This window comes from Schistocerca americana, chromosome 2 (genome assembly GCF_021461395.2).
Source record: "Schistocerca americana isolate TAMUIC-IGC-003095 chromosome 2, iqSchAmer2.1, whole genome shotgun sequence".
In the NCBI taxonomy this organism is placed as follows: domain Eukaryota; kingdom Metazoa; phylum Arthropoda; class Insecta; order Orthoptera; family Acrididae; genus Schistocerca; species Schistocerca americana.
Window position 1 is genome coordinate 711,547,862 of NC_060120.1, and position 22,882 is coordinate 711,570,743.

The 22,882-nt window shown below is 42.8% G+C and overlaps 2 protein-coding genes across 2 annotated transcripts in view; both read left to right on the top strand.

The window, feature by feature from the left end:
* LOC124594366 overlaps window positions 1–10,648 on the top strand; it is a 184,487-nt gene extending 173,839 nt beyond the window's left edge. Inside the window, exon 10 of the mRNA XM_047132734.1 lies at window positions 9,297–10,648. Within this exon, the coding sequence (XP_046988690.1) occupies window positions 9,297–10,061 (765 nt within the window). The 3' untranslated portion in view covers window positions 10,062–10,648. The remainder of the gene's footprint in view (window positions 1–9,296) is intronic.
* Window positions 10,148–22,882, top strand: part of LOC124594367 (serine protease nudel) — a 184,126-nt gene continuing 171,391 nt past the window's right edge. Inside the window, exon 1 of the mRNA XM_047132735.1 lies at window positions 10,148–10,166. Within this exon, the coding sequence (XP_046988691.1) occupies window positions 10,148–10,166 (19 nt within the window). The remainder of the gene's footprint in view (window positions 10,167–22,882) is intronic.

Genomic DNA, 22,882 nt, shown 5'->3' on the forward strand with positions numbered 1-22,882 from the left:
ATTGGAAGCGTGTATTCGTCATCGCCATACTGTTGTATCACCCGGCGTGATGGTATGGGGTGCTATTGGTTACACGTCTCGGTCACCTCTTGTTCGCACTGACGGCACTTTGAACAGTGGACGTTACATTTCAGATGTGTTGTGACCCGTGGCTCTTCCCCTCACACGATCCCTGCGAAATCCTATATTTCAGCAGTATAACGCACGACCGCATGTTGCAGGTCCTGTACGGGCCTTTCTGGATACGGAAAATGTTCGACTGCTGCGCTGGCCAACACAATCTCCAGATTTCACACCAACTGATAACGTCTGGTCAATGGTGGCCGAGCAACTGGCTCGTGACAATACGCCAGTCACTACTCTTGGTGAACTGTGGTATCGTGTTGAAGCTGCATGGGCAGCTGTACCTGTACACGCCATCCAAGCGCTGTTTGACTCAATGCCCAGGCATATCAAGGCCGATATTGCGGCCAGAGGTTCTTGTTCTGGGTACTGATTTCTTAGTATCTATGCACCCAAATTGCGTGAAAATGTAATCACATGTCAGTTCTAGTATAATGTATTTGTCCAATGAATACCCGTTTATCATCTGCATTTCTTTTTAGTGTAGCAATTTTAATTGCCAGTAGTGTACTAGTGAATTTTATGGCCTGTTACAGAACATTACAGGAAAAAATTTTAAAAAGGGGGAAACTTACGCACCCGAGTGGATAAGAGGCCTGTTACGTGTATAGTAGGTACAGAGGAAGATAATAAACTAAATAACAATGGAAAGAAGGTTGTACAATTTCCCACACGTAATGGAGTAAGAATAACGACATTTCTTTTAAACATCGTGACATCCACAAATTGTGAGCAGCTCAAGACACATCCCCACTCGTACCATGATTATTGAAATTTAGCAGCAATGCGTTGTGCGTTTTTCACTTGTATTACCGAAGCAAAGTCACAGTCCGATGACAGACCCACAGTCACAAGCTTAGATCTACTTATTGTCACATTATAAGTGTTGGCGAAAAGCAAGACTCTTGCGGAGTTTGCCTGCGGCTCGAGTCCCGTTGTGGAAACTTTGGACGTCTCTTAACGAGATGGCGTAAACAATGAGGCAGAACAGACCAAAAGGCCTAGACGACGACGACGCAGGAAGAAAGCCTCAATGTAAACGGATCCTGGTAGCCAGTGTTGCAGCGAACAGCTGTTGCAGGTAGCAAGCGGAGATCCAGTTGACAATGATCAGAGATGAATCCTCAGACGTTGGCGTGTCTGGTACATATAATCCCCGGTCGCGGGCTCGATTCCAATCTGCACCAGTAATAGAGGGTGAACCACTGACAGTGCCAGTCACTCGTGCTGGAGAAACGTCAGGAAAATCGTTAAATGTAGGCCGAAGATCCCGGACGTCAAGTGGCCAAGAAACTTTCAACAATTTTGTACCTTTCGAGTGTGTCTGATTAACAGTATACATCTGGGTGTTGAGCCAAGTTTGTATTTCCGTTTCCGCACAGTATTTCGACGACCGATCCTGTCGTCTTCTTCAGGAGCTGATAATTTTGCTGTAACGTGTAATCGCTCCCTGGGCTCGAGTGGGGCTAAAGACGACGACTGGGTCGGTCGCGTAATTTTGTGCGAAAATGGAAATCCAGACTCTTCCGAACATCCGGAAGTACATCATTAATCGTCGTCAACTTATTTAATAGACGAACTGAGAACATTCAGTACAGATCCGGCTAACGCAGAATAATTACGATTAAAGTAGAATCACGTTATAAACCATGAAATGGATAACTACGTTCCAAATAAAGTAATAGGACCCTTTAGACTCAATTCGGTTTAATTGCACCATTCGCAAAATGTTGCGAAAATGATCACCGAACTCTGTCTACAAAAGACAGCAAGAAGATTGACAGAGGAAAGTTAATAGTACTTCACGCATTTGATAAGAATGGCCATGTGTGAAGCCTATGAGATGGTGGTACAAGTGAGTGTTAAGTAAACAGAGATACAGTGCAAGTTTGGGAATACAATGTGAGTCTTGACAATGCGGAAACCACAAAAAATGTCGCTGTACTTAAATATCAGCTGTACTGGCGAGAAGACTTATGAACAGCCGAATGTGCTAGTGAGAAGAATGTGGGGAACCATTGATAATGGAACATCCCGGAAACTTGTGGGTGGTGGTTTGCTCAGCTAAGTCATCGTTTGGTATAAACACTTGGACATATTGGTACACTGCTGATTCAAATTATCCAACTGAAGAGCTGAAAAGACAAGCACATAAATTTTTTGTGTGCTAGTTAAAAATATAAAATATCCAGAAAAATGAACAGGACAGTGTTCGTTGCAATAGACTGCAAGATGATCAGTGCTTTACAAACAAGTCTCTTATTATTTTTCATTCCCAATCCCTAAAAGTAGAGTGGACTGATCGAGTAATGATCCATTGTAGTTACGGACATTGGAGCCAAATACCCGATGAGGTGGTAGTGGGACAAAGGGAGTCTTAATTGGTAAAATTTGGGAAGTGATTTCCAATTTCAATATTTGCCTTATAACAAAAGGAATCCGCCAAAAAACCTCGGTCAGAATCGGGGAATGGAAAATCAGCTTAATTCAGAGACGAAGTCCCTAAGTGGAATGTAGATACAGCGGTATTTGTTAGTGTATACACAGTAAAGTCGATAACTTGCGTGGCACGTAAACCTTTGTTCTTTTCAGCCACATATTCCCCAAGCTTGGAATGGAGCAGAGGAGTTTGCAATTGGAAATAGTTGCGAAGGGATTTCCAGTTCCGGTATTCGCTACATAACCAAGAGAAACCTCCCAAAAACGTTGTTCAGAACTGGAGGATTGGGACTGCTTTAACTTAATTCTGGAATAATGTTGACCATTGTCCCAGATAAAATTAAAATTTTGTTTATGAGTAAGTATGCATAGATGTTTTACATCTTCCATTCCCAATTCGTAAGAGCAGGATCGGTTGTTGTAGAACTTAGTTCCAGCAGTGGAAGTGGGTCAGAGGGAACATGACTATGTATGGGAAGTGATTTCCAACTCTGGCATCCGCGTCAAGACCAAAGGAAACCTCCCGAAAATCTTGGTTGGACTACTTCTTCACATAGTGGGCGGTTAAGAGGGGAATGGAATTAAATGATTGCACGAGACTGATGGCTGGGAGTCCTCACCTAGGGAAGTCCAGCTGCCAAGTTGCAAGTCTTTCCCATTGATGCCACATTGGGCTACTCGTGTGTGTGTGTGGTGGTGGTGGTGGGGGTGGTGGTGGTGGTGGTGGTGGTGGTGGTGACACAGAGCAGAGAAAATCTATGATCCAGCCAGAAACGAATCTGAGCCCACTGCTTGGCAGTCAAACCCACTGACCAGTCAGCTTAGGGGACGGACAGTTAAGAGGAATTTGCGATCTAGGGGAGGTGTGGACTGTCTATCGCTTTGTCTGCTAGTGGGTTCAAGTTCCTTCTGAAACATGAAGTGAGGTTGCTATATAATAGCCATTAACGTAATGCATAGTCCCAGCCTCCAGAACATAATAAACTCACTACATTAGTTACATCACTAACATTAATTATTCCTGATACAAGTAATCGACGAAGTGACGTCTCCGTAGGTCCTCCATCGCGTCACACACTCTCAGACTGAATGCTTGCATGCCATCGCTGGCAGCCTCAGGAGTTCATGACGTTCTGGCGGCACGCTGTAGGCTAGTTCATAATTTACTTCTGTATAACTTCGAAAGAGCGTAACTTCCTGCATAAAAATTATTCTTAAAAGAAAATAACCTCGGATTCTCTTTTTTGCCTTAAATTTGCTTAGCAACAGAAAAGTTTCTTATAAATCAGTAACTTTTGTGGAATAATGCAATACCTGTTTACCCACAATTGGTAACAACAAGGTCGAATTGTTCTTCTCTTTGCGAAGTAAAAGCTGTATTGATAATACATAACAAATGTAAATTATGTTGTGAGATGGGGTTCAAAACCCAATACGGACCCTTCAGGGGCATTGCACTGCCGAACCTCCTCCAATTCTTTACATAGGATAGCGAGTGATTGATTCATTAAGATAACATAAATCTTTGTCTAGCAGCTATGATGGGTAGTCGTAAAGTTTAGATTATGGCCTTCGTAAAATGAAGCTGTGAACGTGAAGCTTGGTGGTCGGGTTAACCGTGCTCTACATACTCACCCGTCAATACAACATATTTTTCCCATCGAGAACGACTTCGTGAAGAGTTGGTTGTGTATTTTGGCTATTAAGGAAACGTTCCACCTAGGAAATCACCTCGTAATTCTGTTAATGCACCCCACGCAACAGTGGCGCAGTGGTTAGACACTGGACTCGCATTCGGGAGGACGACGGTTCAATCCCGCGTCCGGCCATCCTGATTTAGGTTTTCCGTGATTTCCCTAAATCGCTCCAGGCAAATGCCGGGATGGTTCGTTTCAAAGGGCACGGCCGACTTCCTTCCCCGTCCTTCCCTAATCCGATGAGACCGATGACCTCGCTGTCTGGTCTCCTTCCCTAAAACCAACCAACCAACCCACGCAACAGTTTCATCATCTGAGGAAAGAGGAACAAGTCATTGGATAACATTTCAGGATAATACAGGGTGTGGAACAAAATGTGATCACACAAGAGGACGGCATTGGAATGTGTCGTCTGCAGAATGGCTGGCAGCGCTTTCCCCATGACTCTCCTGTAACATGTTCAGGTGGTATCAGTAGTATGCTGTTGTGATGGAGTGTCCCTTTTGAGCACAAACTATTAGTACGGCACCATTTTCATAACACAATTATGAATATGTATGTAGAAGGGGCAACACTTAGTAATGGAGAATGTGAAAACAAACGCCATGGTCCACTGTAAGCTGAATGTGTAGGTTCTAACAACCCTACCACAACAAAGGTCAAAAATTAATTATGATTGCAGTGTTGCTCACGCTGCTAAATATTGCATTTTCGGGCAACAACAAAGTTATATTATGTGGCAGGTGTCATTAGAGCACAGTTAATAAAGTCATTCCTTGAAATAATGGATAAATTAGGCACTCATCTTTTCGTGTTTCCCACGCTGGTCTCGTTGTGAACTCGTGGCTCAATCGTCGAAAATCTAGGTAGTGATGATTCTAAGCTCCGATGCAAAGAGGCCTAGGTGTTTTTCTGCGATATTCAAAAGTTTTATAGATGTGTTTCATAAACATTCTTGAAGATTAAACTTTTGCAAGTTAGGACAATGATGATATAAAAAAGTAATCAGCACTCCGAATTTAAGTTACACTTTTTTATTACTTATGTTGCAATATCACGTAAGTCGATCCAAAACATCACTTCACAATATAAAACACATAAAACATACTTGAAAATATCTTCCTCACTGTTAAAGTTCACATTTCATAAACTGACTACAATTTGCGTCTTTTTAACATGACGACCAAAAATCAGAGTTACAAGTACGTCAAAGATCATAGTGACAAAAGAAAGAAAACACACAAGAATAATATCATTGCAATATATACATATCGAAGTGCCTCTACATTAATGAAATCAAATCTGAATGTTGTCACAGAAATATGTTAACTATTTTACAGACACACAGTGGAATATTGCTGGTATCGAGAGGTTGAGGTGAGGTGCCGTAATGGTTACGTAATTCAAGTACCATTACAAGTTCCAAACCATGGTACTGAAAACAATTCTCAGAGCATCTCAAAACCACCTCTGCCTTAACTACACCCTCCAGACACTGCAGATTAAACGCCTCATTGGGCCGTTAGTGCAGTCGACGGCGTGCAGCTTTTGAGATGTGGTGAAACCGCGACTAGTCGGACCACCCTACACGTTCCTAGTCAGCTACTACGGTCCTGGGCACATGGAAGGCGTAGATTTATATACCGCTGTGAGCAGTGCACTTTCGCAAACTATTAGACTTCAAAAATCATTCTCTATTCGCGATGTCCCCACGGAAACTGATTGACATGGACGTACATTCACTGGCAGCGGCAGTTCTTCCCTGGTTAGAAACTCATCATTCACAGGGTATAACACCAGTCTTCAGTCCGTCAGGTAGGGTTATTCTACGACCACTGCTATCAGGTGGTGTTATATGACAGAGTGGTCCACAATTTGTCGTAGACACTTAGGACAGTCCGCGTTGATACACGAACAAATCACGCAACCTGATTCACGGTGTGGTCATAGGAATCTCAGAACACAATGGGTCCCTTCTCCCATTCTGTCTCGTATCCTCATCGACTCGTCTAACTGCGCTACTTCCACACAGCCGCCTGGTGTACACACACACACACACACACACACACACACACACACACACACACACACACAAAACCACTTGACTGTCATGGTTTACGTTACCGATGGAGAGTCGCGTAACCGTGTGGTACCAGTTCTGCATCAATTACAGCACCACAGAGTAACCAGCGTGCTGCTGTTTTAAGTAGGTGACTAATGTTTTGTTCAGTGAGCTGCGCACACGCTCGTATCAATGTTTATTTCAGAGAGCAGAGTAGACTGTAATCTGATCCACTGCGCACTCCTATTCTTTTAACTACAAGGCGAGCTGCTACTGGAACACAAGGGGGTAACAATTGGGAATGTTTGGAAGGGAATTTCGGGTATTTGCGTTACAACCAAGGTAAATACATAGTAAGTCTCATCGCAGCTAGACGAAAATATGATTATTTCCAGTACAATATGTTCCAGACAAAAATATGGCCTAGTGTCTGTCTGGGTATCTGATTATTTTTAAGGGAGTAAAGACACAACTTGCTCAAGATGTGTAGTGTGACTATCCACCTTCTCACCACATATGGCGTAATATAGTCAGTCACTTTTCGACCGTGGGAGTGCCATTGAGAACAGATCCTTAAAAGTGCTAGCTCCAAGTAAACATAATGGACCCAGTACGAAAACTGAAATTTGAAAGAATAAGTGACGAACCGGAACTGTGGCCGTGTCTGTTGAGGTCGATAACAGTTTGAGGGTATTGTCTTGTATGTTCTCTTTTTACTACACTGTTCAGTCACATTGTGAAAGACTGATTAGAGTCAACGAGGTTCTTGAAGGTAGCAACAGGGATGTGAAGCGACGCAGGCTTCAGTGCCGTGGGCAGCTGCGCTAGGTTTCTTGGTTGTAGATCAATGGAGTGAACAGCTCGACCGAGGGTCCCACAGACTCTCGTTTGGGTTTAAATCTGGGGAGTTTGGTACCGAGGGGGGAAGGGGGGGGGCGTACGAGAAATTTATCAAGGCGCTCATGAACCACGAACGTACTCTCCGAGACACGTTGTATAGTCTTGCTGGTAGATGAAATCGTGTCAAGGAAAAGCAAACCGCATGTAGGGACGGATTTCTTCCGCAAGGATAGATGCATACTTGAGTTGATCCAGTGTGCCTTCCAGAACGACGAGATTACCGAAGTAATGTCCTCCAGCCTGGACCCTTTAGAAGATTGTTACAGGGTGTTAACTTCCAGATGCTTCACGCTGTATATGCCATAGCTATCTGTCCGATGGAGCATAATACTTGATTCATGTGAAAAAGGCCAGCTGTCACCACTCATTCGACGTACAGTTAAACAACTGTACTGGCGTGGAAATTCAAGGCTTCGTTGCCGATGAACGGCAGTGAGTATGGATGCATGAACCAGGCGTCTGTTGCAGAGACCCACACGCAGTAATGTTCGCTGAATGTTCGTTGAAGAGACACTGTTGGTAGCACCTTGGTTCATCTGAGCAGTCAGTTGGTCAACAGTTGCACATCTATTCGTCCTTGCACATCTCTGCAACTGAGATTCACGTCTATCGTATATGGTCCCTGGTGCACAATGGTTGCTCAGCCCTGGATTTGGATAGCGCCATTTTGCCATGCACGGTATACTTTAACCACTGCTGCACGTGAACAGTTTACAAACTTGTCCGATTCGGAAATGCTTCCACCATTGGCCCGGAAGCCTTTGATCATGTCCTTATGGACGACAGATAAATTGCTCCGTTCCTGCATTACCACAACTACTGCACCGTCTCCCGCGTCCTCTGACACACTTTATATATCCTCCACTGCTGGATCTGCCACCTGCTGTCTGTGAGTGGCGGTCGTACGTTGACGTCGAACATATTTAATGTTGTTTCAAAGAATATGCCTTTTTGCATGCTGCACATCGAAATTTTTTATTTTTATTTATGCACCCAGACGAGTTTCGCCTTTTTTACAAGGCATCTTCAGTGGGTGTCCTGAAATATTACATGATTTGTTCAGTTTTACACATAGGTTATGATATGGTTTCAGATCTAAGTTATAGATTTAAAAGCAGTTCCTTAACGTTTTTTTGTGAAATGGGAAGGTACTTACTTACTTACAGGTAACTTCTAATTCATTGCATCTAAGCAAACTCCTTTTTCTAATCTGGCAACCAGGTGGACATCTTACAGTTCACTGTTTACGTTACACATCACTGTAACTGCCATCTTTTTAATACAGAGTTTTATTTGTTGTTCTAAGTGTTACCAACATTCTCAGTTTTCTGCATTCAACTGTTTCGCGTGTGTGCGTTTTATTATTTTTTTAATAAAATAACTTTTTTTAAAATATTTATTTAGAAAATAAATCTCTCTCCCTCTCTAATACACGCGCGCGCGCGCGCGCGCGCACACACACACACACACACACACACACACACACACACACACACACACACACACACACACACACACACGAAACAGTTGAATGCAGAAAACTGAGAATGTTGGTAACACTTAGAACAACAAATAAAACTCTGTATTAAAAAGATGGCAGTTACAGTGATGTGTAACGTAAACAGTGAACTGTAAGATGTCCACCTGGTTGCCAGATGAGAAAAAGGAGTTTGCTTAGATGCAATGAATTAGAAGTTACCTGTAAGTACCTTTCCGTTTCATAAAAAAAGTTAAGGAACTGTTTTTGAATCTATAACCTAGATGTGAAACCTTAACCTATGTGTAAAATTGGACAAATCATGTAATATTTCAAGACACCCACTGAAGATGCCTTGTAAAAAAAGACGAAACGCGTCTGGGTGCATAATTAAAAATTTCGATGTGCAGCATGCAAAGAGGCATTTTCTTTGAAACAACTGCAATTTATATACAGCTGCTGCGAAAATGGTCACTACAAGAAACGTGTTAAATTCAATGTGCTTGGGCAGTGTATTTCGAGAAGTTTTATGTTTACAGCAAGTGGTCTTTGTGTTTATTGAAGTCGTTAACGTGACGTTTTGGTGTGTGTGCTGCAGGACTTGCCGGTGCTGCACCACCAGCAGAACGTGTACAACTACTACAGCGGCGCAGGCCTGCCTTGGCAGCACGCCCCGCGCCCGCAGACGGCGCAACAGCAGCAGCCACTACTGCAGCCTATCATCTGCGGTTGGGCGCCGCCCTCTCCAGAACAGCAAGTCCCTCTACACTCCCACACAGCTCTGTTCCAGCCTTACCTCAACTGGAGGCTCCACGGTCAAGCTGGAGTCGACGCAGCAACTAACTTGCAGCAGAGTGCGGTGCTGCAGGTTCAAACGACAAAAAGTGAAGAGGCAGGTGTAAAGCAACGAACCACCGCAGGGGAAGCTGTGTTCACACAGAGGCCTCTTGTGGGAGCTCCGCCTTCGTCAGCTAGGGACAGCCACTTGGGCGAGGGGAAGAGCGGACTCGGGGAGGCATCCGGAGACAGCCAGCCGTTCGAGCAATCGCAGAATCAGCCTACGTCGGCGCCTGCACCACCTGCGGACTCCACTAGTGTGTGGCAGGCTCCAGCCACTGGGTCGAAACACCGCCAAAACGCGACAACTCGCGATCCCTGCTGTGGCGGAACGACGGACGCCGTTGGCCAAAGTCAAAGGGCCAACGCCGCTTCTGAGAAACACGACACCGAAGACAAGCAGCGGTTCGCGAGTGAGATCCGCCCTCTGCAAGGTACGCACGCCGCTATTCTGTCGGGCCTCGCTGTCACCCCAACCGTGCGTGTTCTCTCTAGCACCGGCGGCAATGCTTCTAGAAGCAGGTGACATATCGCAACTCCCAAACTATTTACGTGCCACAGCCTTTTCGAGGCGTTAGTTTAAATTACGTATTTTTTAAATTGTTGTTCATAATGAACAGTGCTCACAAGCGTAAGAAATTTCATGCAATCTGTGATTTTTTAGTGATTGTTTTTCGTGTTTATTCACTATTGTAAATACCTTCACAAAATGCCTATGCCTTTATTGTATTTAATTAAATTTGCGAAAAATATTAAAATAGTAAAAGGTATGCATCTTGGATGGAATATCATATTGTTTCTGTACATAAAATTTTGTTTAACAAGAAAGCTAAATTGCGTAATGTGAACAATGTACGAATTGGTATTATTCAGTCACCAAGTGGCAGAAACGTACTTTCTACCTCTAGTGGTATTCTGAACGATCTTCATTCTCGTTTGCCATAATCTGCCGAGTGCTAACGTGATACTGCTCTCATCCTTACAATGCAATATGCATTTGATTATCTTGTGTGTTTCTTCAAGTCTGAACAGTAATGTCACCATGTAACGTGCAATGTTATCTTGATGTGTAAAAATATCACCGGAAATATTTTATGGGCTGCTACATGTGGACTTTGTGTGACTAATACTGTTTGGATTGCTTGTAATGTCCTTAGTTGAAATACATTTCATGTTACTTCACACTGTTGTCAACTTACTGTTTGCACATTCCGTCAGTTGTTTACCAAGAGGGTGGATCATATTCTAGACTGAAGATAGAAACTGTTAACATAAATATATTGAAAAAAGTCAAATTACCTTACTTTTGGCTCCGCCTAATGTTATCTGATCCACTGTCTAGGTATGCATACTATACCTTTCCCTTTCATGTAGTGCGTTGGTTCAATAATGACAGCTTAATTAGTGCTGCCGTACGGATAACTTTGACAAAACACAAAGCTTTCAGCTAAAGGATGTAATGTAATTGTCATTCCAACGACTCTACCTTACACACCTACAAGAAACTCTCAAAGGACGGGGAGTAACACTACTTCATTTAACGATGAATACACCCCAGATGCGAACACTTTATTCGTAAAGCTACCAACTGTTTCGGCCCCGTCTAAGGATAAAGACTTGGTAATGGCTTCCCATGGGTTCGAAACAGGTCGTTAACTTGTCAGTATTTTAATGCTGACCGTAGTTGTCCATTTTGAAATTACAGTTGCGGCTCCACTCACATATTCTAGTGTGATGATACTATTTCATTTACCTTTATTGTCTCTTTTTTAATTGTAATCGCATACACTGAATCCATAATAGTGTTCAAAAACTGTAGACCAGGGATGGAAGTTTGGGAAACGACAATGTTTAATATTTGATAAACACGCTCAGAAACTGAAGAACCGTCACCAATCACTTGTAACTAAACTGACAACGGTCCAGCTTTCAAAGTTTTGCAGAACAAACTGCTTACGTACAAGACAGTGGAACTAAACAGAAAACTTTCTATCCTTTAAAGATCACACCAAAAAGTATGTGTCAAAAGGGCTAAGACTACGATCAGTATCTGCGAGTGCAGGTTTCCGTGACTATTCTCATCTTCAGTGAGACATCTCCGGATGTATGGCCATGTTTTATAAAGCAGTTCCGGCCGCAGTTGAGTGGCTTACATCAAGGGTAGGCACTGTATTTACATTGTCGTAAAAATACTAGATAATGGGTGTGAACGACAATCATCTGCTCAAGAAATAAATACTTGGCGATTTGTAATTGTAAATCACTACATCCATCTGGGAAAAGATCAAAACTGAAAACAGGAATTAATCTATTTTATCCATACTGGATCTTGACAGTAAAATACATATTCTTAAAAGTTTATGGCTAACCGTCTTCTTTTTCAACAGTTCAGTGAATAACTTCTCAATGCGATCAAAAGGCAAGTGATAAACGATTAAATTCCTTGTAACTAGAAAAACGCCAACTTCTTTTCAACTCATAATACAAGTTACGCTATTCTGAGCTGCTAGTAACAGAAAAAGTGGTTTAGGTTATATTCATGAAATCTACTTCAGATTCTGATACACTGACTTCAAACTCGCCTCGACGGTTAGCGAAATTATGCTTCTGAAACGTCAATATGAATGATTACACATACTATTATATAATAAAACAGCGAAAGACTCGTTCAGCATTAAACGAATCCCAAATTAACACCCATTAGTCCCCCGTTGCACCACTGACAGCTGCAATAATTTCTACAATAGTTCGCAAGAAATTGCCAAGGAGCGTTAATAACTCAAAGGAGAATGGTGAGTTAAGCAGTGGAGGGTAATACTACGAATGAATACGAGGTGTAACGTCATTCATGGCATGTATGAAATCACCCAAGTGGCTCAGGACTGAAAACAGATCGTTTATTCGTCCATACAAACACAAGCGCCCATCATACATGTTCAGCTATTTAAAGAAATATACTTTTTAAGTACATTTTACGTCTACAGGGAAAGGTATAGTGGCAACAGTTTTTGGGAATACGTCGCTAAAAAGACAGAAAGGCAGTTACAAAGCTTGAACTAGATACGTTGGAAGTAACAATAAGAAATTAAAATAACGATGTCACTGGGTTAATGTATATTTGTAAAAATTTAACGGGTTTCAACTGTTTATGTGAATGCTTAACTCTGGCTTTCGTGGGTGAATCCTTAACCAAAGAAATTAACGCCTTCTTATCTGTCTCTAATAAACTATCTTCTAACATCTTTATGGGTACTTAAGATTATATCTTGTAAATATTTTGTAAAATGATGTTGCATGATTTTTCTCTAGGAATATATTTTGGGATAGTTAAGTAGCCATTAAATAATCTATAACCCGTTGGAAGCATTTTGTAATCATTAAAGATATTGAAACAGTATAGTATGATATGTACTCGCAATGGAAACGGAAAGTATTAACCAAAGCAAACAGGTTTGTTCGTAAATCTTTGGTAAACATAATTAGCTGTCATTACAGGTTTCCAGCCGTTATTTTAACAAGAAGGTTTGATACATTGTGTGTGCCAACAGGTCGCCGAAAGCATGGCAAATGCCTGCGTTTTCTTTCTTTTTTATTTTTGGCTTCAGAAAGACATATGACAGTATTCACCAGAAAAGCTTTGACAAGTCCGAAATAGCTAAAAAAAACTTACTAAACCAGCCAGTATACCTAAATAATACAAAGGGCAGTGTTTAGCATTGTGATCTTGTACCTAAATAGAATAATTAAAGAAGCATTCTGAATAATTTCAATTTTACTCAAGTCGGAGATACGAACGTCACTTTCTAGCACATGAAGATCATCCACTTTGTCTAGATCCTAGGAAGAACATGTACGAGTAAGATCTCTGATATTACAATGTGCTGAATTGGTCTCCCCACAAATGGATAGTAAACAGAAAACTTCACTAGCAGTAACCATGCCAGGGGCCAGAGTTCCACTCCAGCCACCGATAGTAGGAAGATGGTGCTCTCAAACGATCTAAGAACTCAAGCAACTTGAAGTTTTCACCGAGGGCACATTATGCCAGGCAGATCAGAGTCAAGTCGGCAAATGATATTGTTAGTCTATCATTTAAGTCACACTGTCTGTCGGCCGGAGTGGCCGAGCGGTTCTAGGCGCTACAGTCTGGAACCGCGCGACCGCTAAAGTCGCAGGTTTGAATCCTGCGTCGGGCATGGATATGTGTGATGTCCTTAGGTTGGTTAGGTTTAAGTAGTTCTAAGTTCTAGGGGACTGATGACCTCAGCAGTTAAGTCCCATAGTGCTCAGAGCCACACTGTCTGTCAAGCAAAATTCAAACTCGAGATATGCGGGGCGTCCATCGTACCAGTGATACTGTATGGCTGTGGGATTGTAGTATGCAGAAACAGGACTTCTATAACCATCTTGTTTTTGAGCGTAAACTCCAGCATCTTCGGGCAAGTTAAGATGGAAGTACTGGATAATGGCGCTTACTGTACACTCGTGAACTGGATGAAATACGCAAGAGTCTGAACACTATTGACCTTGTTAGGAAGCCCACATCACTCAGACACCAACGATGACCTATAAAATTTCTCACTTTTGTTCCCAGAGGAAAGCGGCCGCAAATCCGACCAAGGGAAATATAGAGGAAATACCTGAGGATCTGTTGCGGACTGTGATACAAAATAAAAGACGATGGCTAACCTTATTGTAAATGTGAATGATCCTCTTCGTCTGATCGCCATGTAAAGACTTTAAATGAAGTGAAATATCACATTTAAGAATAAATGGACACTGTACTGCAACCCGAGGTAATATTGCACATAAGCTTGCAGCTTGTATAGGAAGCGACTATGCGTGGGATAGAGTACAGTCTAGAATCCAAATTAATATACAAGACAGCCCGGTGCTTTCCAACTTTCTCATATATTTGTCGTACAATCTCAGTAAGTAGAAAGTGGAGAACGCGGCAATAGTATAAATTAAGTAGAACTGAAACTTTAAATAAGAGGTATAAAACTTTTTAGAAATCTAACGACGAAAATAAAATCCCTCACACATTGCAACAATGTCTTTAAATGCAGATTCAAATGGTTTCTCAACTCCTTCAATACCACACAGTAGTTCTCTGATCAAATATACCAAACGTACTCTTAAACATTATCAAGTGGTACTCACGACATAGCGATCAGACGAAGAGCATCATTCACATTTACAATAAGGTTATTCATTGTCTTTTATTTTGTATCACAGTCCGCAGGTGTTCGCCATGCTTTCGGCGACCTGTTAGAACGCACAATATATCAATCCTTCTTTTGTTAAAATAATGGCTGGAAGACTATAATGACGGATAATTATGTTTGCTGTGTCCTTTTGTCAGTCTACTCTGTGATGGAACTCCCCAATCCCAGTCCAGTGCATATTAGCGTTACAAAACTTCCTCCTTGAGAGACAAATTGAAAATTCCAAGTATCGTAGCAGCTAATGAGGCCTCGGCACTGGAAATACGTCATCGTTGCGTTTCAGGTACCTATAGACTGACCTTCCGTGGTATATAGTCTGACACAGCTGTCCATCAGTCGGTAGTTTTAGTGAAGTGAACACCTTACATTTCTTTCTGTTTAGAGATAAGTGCTCTTCATCGTACCAGTTAGAAATGTTCTCCCGACCTGACGATATTCGCATAGCGTCTTTCGGAACCAATATATCATTGCTAAAGTAACAAAGATTAGTACGACCTTTCAGAGGTTTCCAGTTCACGCAAGATGTATGTTGCAACAGGGCATATGGAGTACATGAAATGATTACATTTACAGATAAATAGCACAAATTGTTGTGAGGTAACACGTGTCGACCTATGCTGAAACATATTAATACGTGGTATAACCTCTACGAGCGGCAATGCAGCCTCTGACTCCGGCATCCCGTCGATCGTACAGATGGTGGATACTGTCCTGGGATACGTTGTGCTACGCATTCTCGACCTGTTCACGTAGTTCTGTAAGTGTTGTTGGTTCACAAGTCGCGAGAGTCACTTCTCGTCCCATTATATCCCCACACGTGCTCGCCTGCCGCTAAGTCGGATATCGTGCTGAGCAGAAAGTTGCTGCACGTCTTACAGAGCACATTGAGTATTACCGGCAGTCTGTGAGCGAGCATTTTCCTGCTGGAACACACCTCACCTTTCTGTTACCCGAAAGGCAAAAAAAGGGTCCAACAACATTCTTCTGGTTAGCGTCCCCTCCAGAAACACCAAAGGTGAACAAGAGTTGTAGCTTTCGCACCCCCACACCATGAGGCCTGGGGTGGGGTCAGTGTGTCTTGACCGAATGCTCTCTACCAGACAGCGCTCACCAGGTCTACGCCGCAAGTGCAAACGACCATCACTTGTGAGCAAGCAGAATCTGCTTTCATCGCTGAAGGCAACGGTGTGCCGTTCCCACTGATCCTATGGCGGTACCAGTCGAGCCGTCCTCGTCGATACTACTGCAGGAGTGGAAGATGGGCTCAAGTTTTGTTTTCCCGTAGTCGCACTGCCAACAACCGGACCGCAACAGTTCGTGTTGACATGCCTGGGCCCACAAGCCCTCTTATCTGTGTTTTGGTGGCTGTACGAACCGCCACTGCTGCCCTCACAACAGGACAATCCTGACGAGCGTCTGCGCTCTATGGACGTCCAGAATCTCGTCTAGGGGGTGTGATAATGATCACGAGACCACTGATAGCAGCATTGTTTCACAACTGACGCAACACATTCAATTTGGGTGACAGTCCTCCGAAAGGACCATCCACAATTTGACCCTTTAAACTCACTCGTATGGTTGTAGGAGCACGAGCGTCTCCGTGGCATGGTTGCCTGCTTGCTTTACCGTGACTAACGTTGCGGTACACAGATATGTTACAGAACCGCATCACCCCTAGCCTATGGGATAAATACCTGCTGGAATGTACGACGTTAATGCAGGATGGCAGCAGACCGTACTATTCGTTTCGGACCTCTTGATAGGTATGGAAGTATGATTACGCATGTCAATCACATCGCGATTACGGGAACCATGGGGTTCACGCCTGAGCCTCAGGACGTGCGCTAGCAGCGCATGTCGGGTGTTTCAAGCGTCAACTTCGCGTCTTCATATCTCGGGATGTAATGGGAATATTGCGATGCAATCAACGCCATTGTGTATGTGCTTTGTCATGCTATGGATTGATGAAGAAAAAATATAGGAGGTCCATTTAAAAAAACAGAAGTTAGTGTTAAAAAACACACATGCTTTCGTTTTAGAATGTTTCCAAATATGTACATTCATGGGCCCCAGCCCTACATTGATACCGGTGAAAGTCGTTTTCCAATAGCTGTTATTGTTCCAGAGATATTTTGGGTGGACAAGATAGCTGGGACACCCTGTATATAGGGACTAGCTGTGCCAGTTGCAGGAGAGTAGGCAGAGTACGTTACAACAGTTTTCTTTCCAGAAAAACTTATAATTTAGACCACAGGTAATTAATTTCAGTCAGTATTCACAAAAGTAAATTACAAAACAATCTTCCCCTCACTGTTAAAATAAGAAACAATAAGATGCTAAGGATATTAAAGAAAATGATTGGGGTAGTATTCTCCTAGTTACTGTTACGTGACGAAAAAGGGAATAGTAGTAGATTAGATGCACCTTTTGCTCCATAAATGCATACTGAGGTAATCCTCATGAATATCAGCGTGTCATTAACAAGAAAATGTAATATTTACTTACAAATAAAACTTCTGCTAATGTACCTTCCAATATCACAAGTGAAATCGTCCATGAGGATGTGGAATGAGTCAATCAATCTTAACACCCTGAGACGGCCACATCAGAACCGCACGCGCAACGCCGTGTGAGGTCTTCATGCATGTGCGGCAGCCAACGTCTTAAATATTTATTTTTTCATTTAAAAGATAGCAAACTTATCACGGAACATGTAAACGTACAATACAGTGAGGTGGATATAACTCTTAAGCTGTTGTTGATACGCTTCCTCAATCAGAAAAACCATTTTACAACGTTACCTACATTGCTCACATAACTTCATTGAAGATATATAGAGATCACATTTTATAGACGGCATTATTTGGTTCTATTGGAAGCATGTACAAAAAAGTCGGTTCTACTAAGAAACTCATCGATGGAGTCGGAGTTGAGCGTCCACAAATTCTTGAGATTCCTTTTAAACTGAACTTGTCAAATAGTTGAAGTTATTGCTCCTGTTGGCCAGTTATTGCAAACGTATGTTCCTAAATAACGGACACCTTTCTGCATGAAAGTAACTACAAATCTTTGTGAAGGTTATTCTCATTGCTGGTATAGATTCCATGAACTGATGAGTTAGTTTGAAAAAGAGAGAGATTATTAGGTTGGTGCATTAAGTTCGTAGCGTTTTTATTTTTCATGTTGGTATTCCGGTTGCACTGGGTTTATTAATCGATTGTCATGTTTTATCCACAGTTCAGTATTGCTCTTTGAGTTTACACATTGTCATTTCTCTATAGTGAATCGAGCTGCGGGCACTAGAAAATGGAGTGCCAAGTGGAGATATCGGAATATTTCCAACATACTCTTCTGTTTGATATCAGTTGAGGGTTGAGAGCATCGGAGGCGTCCAGAAACATTTGCGCCGTTTATGGGGATAATGCTATTGGACAGAGCACGGCGAGAAAATGGTTTTCTCGTTTTTAGGACGGTCGTTTTGACATAGTGGCCCTCCATGTTCGGGAAGACCTTCAGGGTTTGATGGAGATCGTTTCAACGCATTAATCCACAATGACCTACGTTAGTGCTCTCGATAACTGGCGGATGTGATGATATGTGATTATTACACCATCGTGTGACATTTGCATGCAATGGGGAATGTTCAGAAATCGGATGTATCGGTACCGTATGCTCTAAGCCAAAATCACGCAGTCCAAGAACGACGGCCAGGAAGACTGCGTTAAGCGATGCTATTCAACGGTAACTCCCGTCCGCATTCTGCAAGACTCTCAAAAAATACAACACAGGAGTTGGGTTTGGAAGTCATTCCGCATCCACCTCATTCACGTGATCATGCGCCCGCAGATTGTAAGCTTTTCCGCTTTCTATCAAACAACATTCAAGGAACTCACTTTCCGTATGAAAATGCTCTCTCAACCAGTTCTTCGCTTCCAAACCACGTGATTCCTGCAGTCGCGGCATCGAAAAGTTACCCAGAGTTCGCAGACTGTTATCAGCTGGTCCCGGCGGAGGTTCGAGTCCTCGCTCGGGCATGGGTGTGTGTGTTTGTCCTTAGGATAATTTAGGTTAAGTAGTGTGTCAGCTTAGGGACTGATGACCTTAGCAGTTAAGTCCCATTAGATTTCACACACATTTGAACATTTTTTTTTCGCAGACTTGTAAATAATGGAAGAGAATATATTATTGGTGACTAAAGTCTGTGTTATGTGTATCCCTTAAACTTAAGGAAAAATGTTACGAAATCATACGCCAACCCAATGTTTATGACAAATTTCTTCAAGGAGTAAGTATACGGTGAAGTGGTACTTCGAAACCACAGTTCCATGCAAAGCATCTGCGGGGCGTTCTTGAGTCTACACCACAAATAACTTGTACTGCATGCTTTTGTAGTCGGAAAACTGTAGCTTGGTTTGACGAGGTCAACCCCCCACTCCCAAAGAAAAATAAACCTGTATGACATTATGTAACCTTTTTTATTTTTATATCACCTTTGCCCAACGTCGGAAATGTGTCACTGGTACATTGTAGGCAGCTACATGAAGGCAGTGGGCGATAGATATTTTGCAGTTGCAGCTGCGGCCAGAGATGAACTTGGACAGACGTCAGCTGTTTAGGATTCTCTCTGATGAACGTCATGTACACAAATAACCAGTCTCGGATGACGTACTAACAAATGTTGAAGTACTTTATATTAAACATAGCAAGAAAGTGTGTGCCGAGATGTCTAGCGTCAGTATGTCATGCTAGAACACTCTGTAAATAACTAATCTCCAGTTATGTTTATTTGTCTGATATTTGCCAGTTCTGTGTCTGGTTGTAACCCATTTTTCAAATGCCTTTGCCAAATGCGATTATTGCGCATGTATCACATTCGCTACAGCCCGACAACGAGAACTGGGTCTACGTCCAGTTCCCATATCCAGACGCTAAAATGATTTTGGGAACCTTTCTGTGTTGAATCTGATACCTTCTATGACTCAAGGTGGCTAGAAGCCCCCCTTCCATCCTCTCTCCCTGGTCGACTCATTCCAAAGGAATGATAGGACAGTAAGGGCAGTGACGCAGTGTCCTCCCATGTATACAGTGGGTATCTCGTTAATGACTATGAACGTGCTGAGGAACTAACAACTGTACATTATTGACATGCAGTGGTCTGTTGGTTTGAGTATCATACTGAGGTGGTAGACGTTGTAGACATACCAGAATTATGTATTCCACGTAAATTTACTGAAAGCTCATTGCAGGTCTGCATGAGGCTGGATGACCCTTCCAAATTGTTACCCAGTACATTGGATGTGACTTTTTTCCCTGTATGTCAGTGTTGATTCCAATCGCCCGAGAAAGAACATGGTTCTTGACGACAAAAGTATACAAATTCATTAGCAGAGTGCTGCATGTGACAAGCAGCTGTTTCTGATCACATGATTTCCATAGAACAAATTAGCACCTATGTTGAATCCTGAGTGTCAAGTACGACCATCAAACACACGTCGCTGGAAGGTGTGATACCCACACACATGTAGCGTGAGATGTAGCTGGAAGGATGATGGTGCAAAGAAACGTTTATTGAGAAGAGCATGATATGCTCATGAGCGAGTATAGAGTCAGCCAGAAGAGCGGCTAGTACCGCAGTATAACAGACAGCAATGTATTGTACGAGCTGCAATATTTGTAACGTAAGGAGCCATAGCTTAAAATGAATCTCGTATACTTCTCGTGTTCGGTGAGGCAATATTAAGCTACTCCGCGGACCTTTTAACCACCTTGTGTCACATGCGGAGTGGCTATGAAAGCCGGCACAGTTTGGATAACTAACGCTATGTTTGTATATGCGGAGGGGAACCAGACGTTGACGCAAGGTGTATAACTGGGCTGCAGCGGAAGCAATTCTTGCACAATCCCGCTTATCAGAAACATCTGACAAATGCATGGCACAACCAGATGCAGAGCTTTCAGGTATCAGAGAAGCAAAACATAATTTCAGATAATATCATCATTCGTTCAGAGTGGAACTTTCTTGGGCTAAATAAGTCTCTTTTAGTGAGAGAAAAAAAGTTGGCATTACGCAACTTACAAAAGTTGCTGTTAACTAATTTGATTGGCAAGATGGTGAATCTGAACTGGCCGCTCAGACGGATGGAAACACATTTTACAAACTGCTCTGGGAGAGATTATCTTTGTGTGGGACTTTGATGTGAGGCCTCATACACGATCTGATCAAAAGTATCCGACTAGCTATTATTGGACATTAATATGGAGTGTGTCCTCCCTTTGGCTTTATTACGACTTGAATTCCGCTAGGAACACTTTCAGTGAGGTGTCTAAACTTCTGTGGAGGAATCGCAGTCCATTCTTCGTCAAGGGCCGGCAAGAGAACACACGAAAAACACTCCTATACCTCAGCACCACTCTTCCGTGCTTCACTGTTGGCACTATACGTGTTAGCAGGCAACGTTCTGCAGACATTCGACAATCTCAAACCCTTTCATCAGATTGCCACAGGGTACAGGGTGACTTTGCGCTCCGGATCACTCACTTTCGTCATCCACTGTCCAGTGGCCTCGCAGTTTATACTGCCTCAGGGGTCGCTTAGTATTGACTACACAAATGTACTGGTAGCACCTTGTAATTCACAGGTGATTCCTTCATTGGTTTTACGCGATTTTTTTACAGCTTCCCTCCGCAAAGCTCGACCGTCACTGTCCGTTAGTACATGAGGTCTGCCTGGCCTCGATTTACCTATGGCTGTCCCTTCGCGTTTTCACTTCACAATCACATCACCAACAGTTGACTTAGTCCGCTTCAGGAGGGTCGAAATGTTCCTGATGGTTTTGTTATTCTGGTGGCATCTAATGACTAGCCCACGTTCGGAGTCACTGAACTCTCCTAACTGATCCATTCTGCTGTTAATGCTTCTTTATTGACAACGCAATACTCATTGCGTCCTTTTGTACAGCTGGGTCTGTCACTGGTGACATCTGGTGGTCAGCTGGGCATTATATACGGGTATCCGGTTTCTTTTGATGAGATAGTGCTTTTTTCTGCTAGGCATTATGTAAGGCACACATCTGGAGGTCGCTAAAGACTTTGCTTGTGTGTGTACGCGATACCACCAGCTAGAGTCACAGCTGGTAGACACATACTCATGCTCAGCTCTGGCCGCTGCTGTAATACATGCACTGCCCGCTGCCTTCGTGAAGCTGCTCAGGAACGCTTTCTGACTCCAGTACTCAGCCAGCTGCTGCCGAATGACCAATCATCAGCTGGTAATCACATACACTACACTTTACACGTAAGAGTCTACCTACCAATGTTATATTTGTCTCAGATTAACTGCAATTAAAAACTATCTTTTGAATTTTTTTAATACACTACAGGACAAAAAAGTAAAGAAAAAATAAAGGACGAAGGAATTATCCGAATGGGATGGAAGTCGGTAGATACGGTGTACGTGTATCGACAAACAAATGGTTGCAATATCAGAAAAATTGGCCGACTTATTCAAGAGAAAGAGCTTCACATATTCAGCAAGTGAATAACGCGTTGGTCCACGTCCGGCTTATTTTCGAGACACGTCTTCAGCCTGGAATATCATTGACTGGAGCAGAATTGTCTTCAGTGATGAGTACCGCTTCGACATGAGCCCCGATGTCCAGCGAAGAGGAGTCTGGAGTCGGCCCAGACAGTGGTGGGATACCAACCTGACATCAACACGTGACATAAATTTCAACTTGGTATGTCTACCCACTCCCGAGAAAATGGGTTACTGACAGTCTGCGAGACTGACAGACAGATACACAACAAAGATATCCTGTAACTGTTCCGTTTTTACGGACTGAGGCACGGAACCCTAATAATGGCACTCCGAATCAAAGGATTTAAATAATTCTTATCGATCGCGTATGCTAAAATAGATCATCATAGTATTGACACTGTCCTTTAACGTTTAACCAAAAAGTAATTACGGTGCGAATATCCGTAGATAAACACATAGATGTAGATCTCAAGATGTATTTGGTTCCTTTTCATGCTCCGCGTAAGGCCATAGCGTCAAATCGTTCATTTTGCGCTCACCGCTCGCGTTTGGCTGTCAAGAGAGGAGTGCGTGATGCCTTCA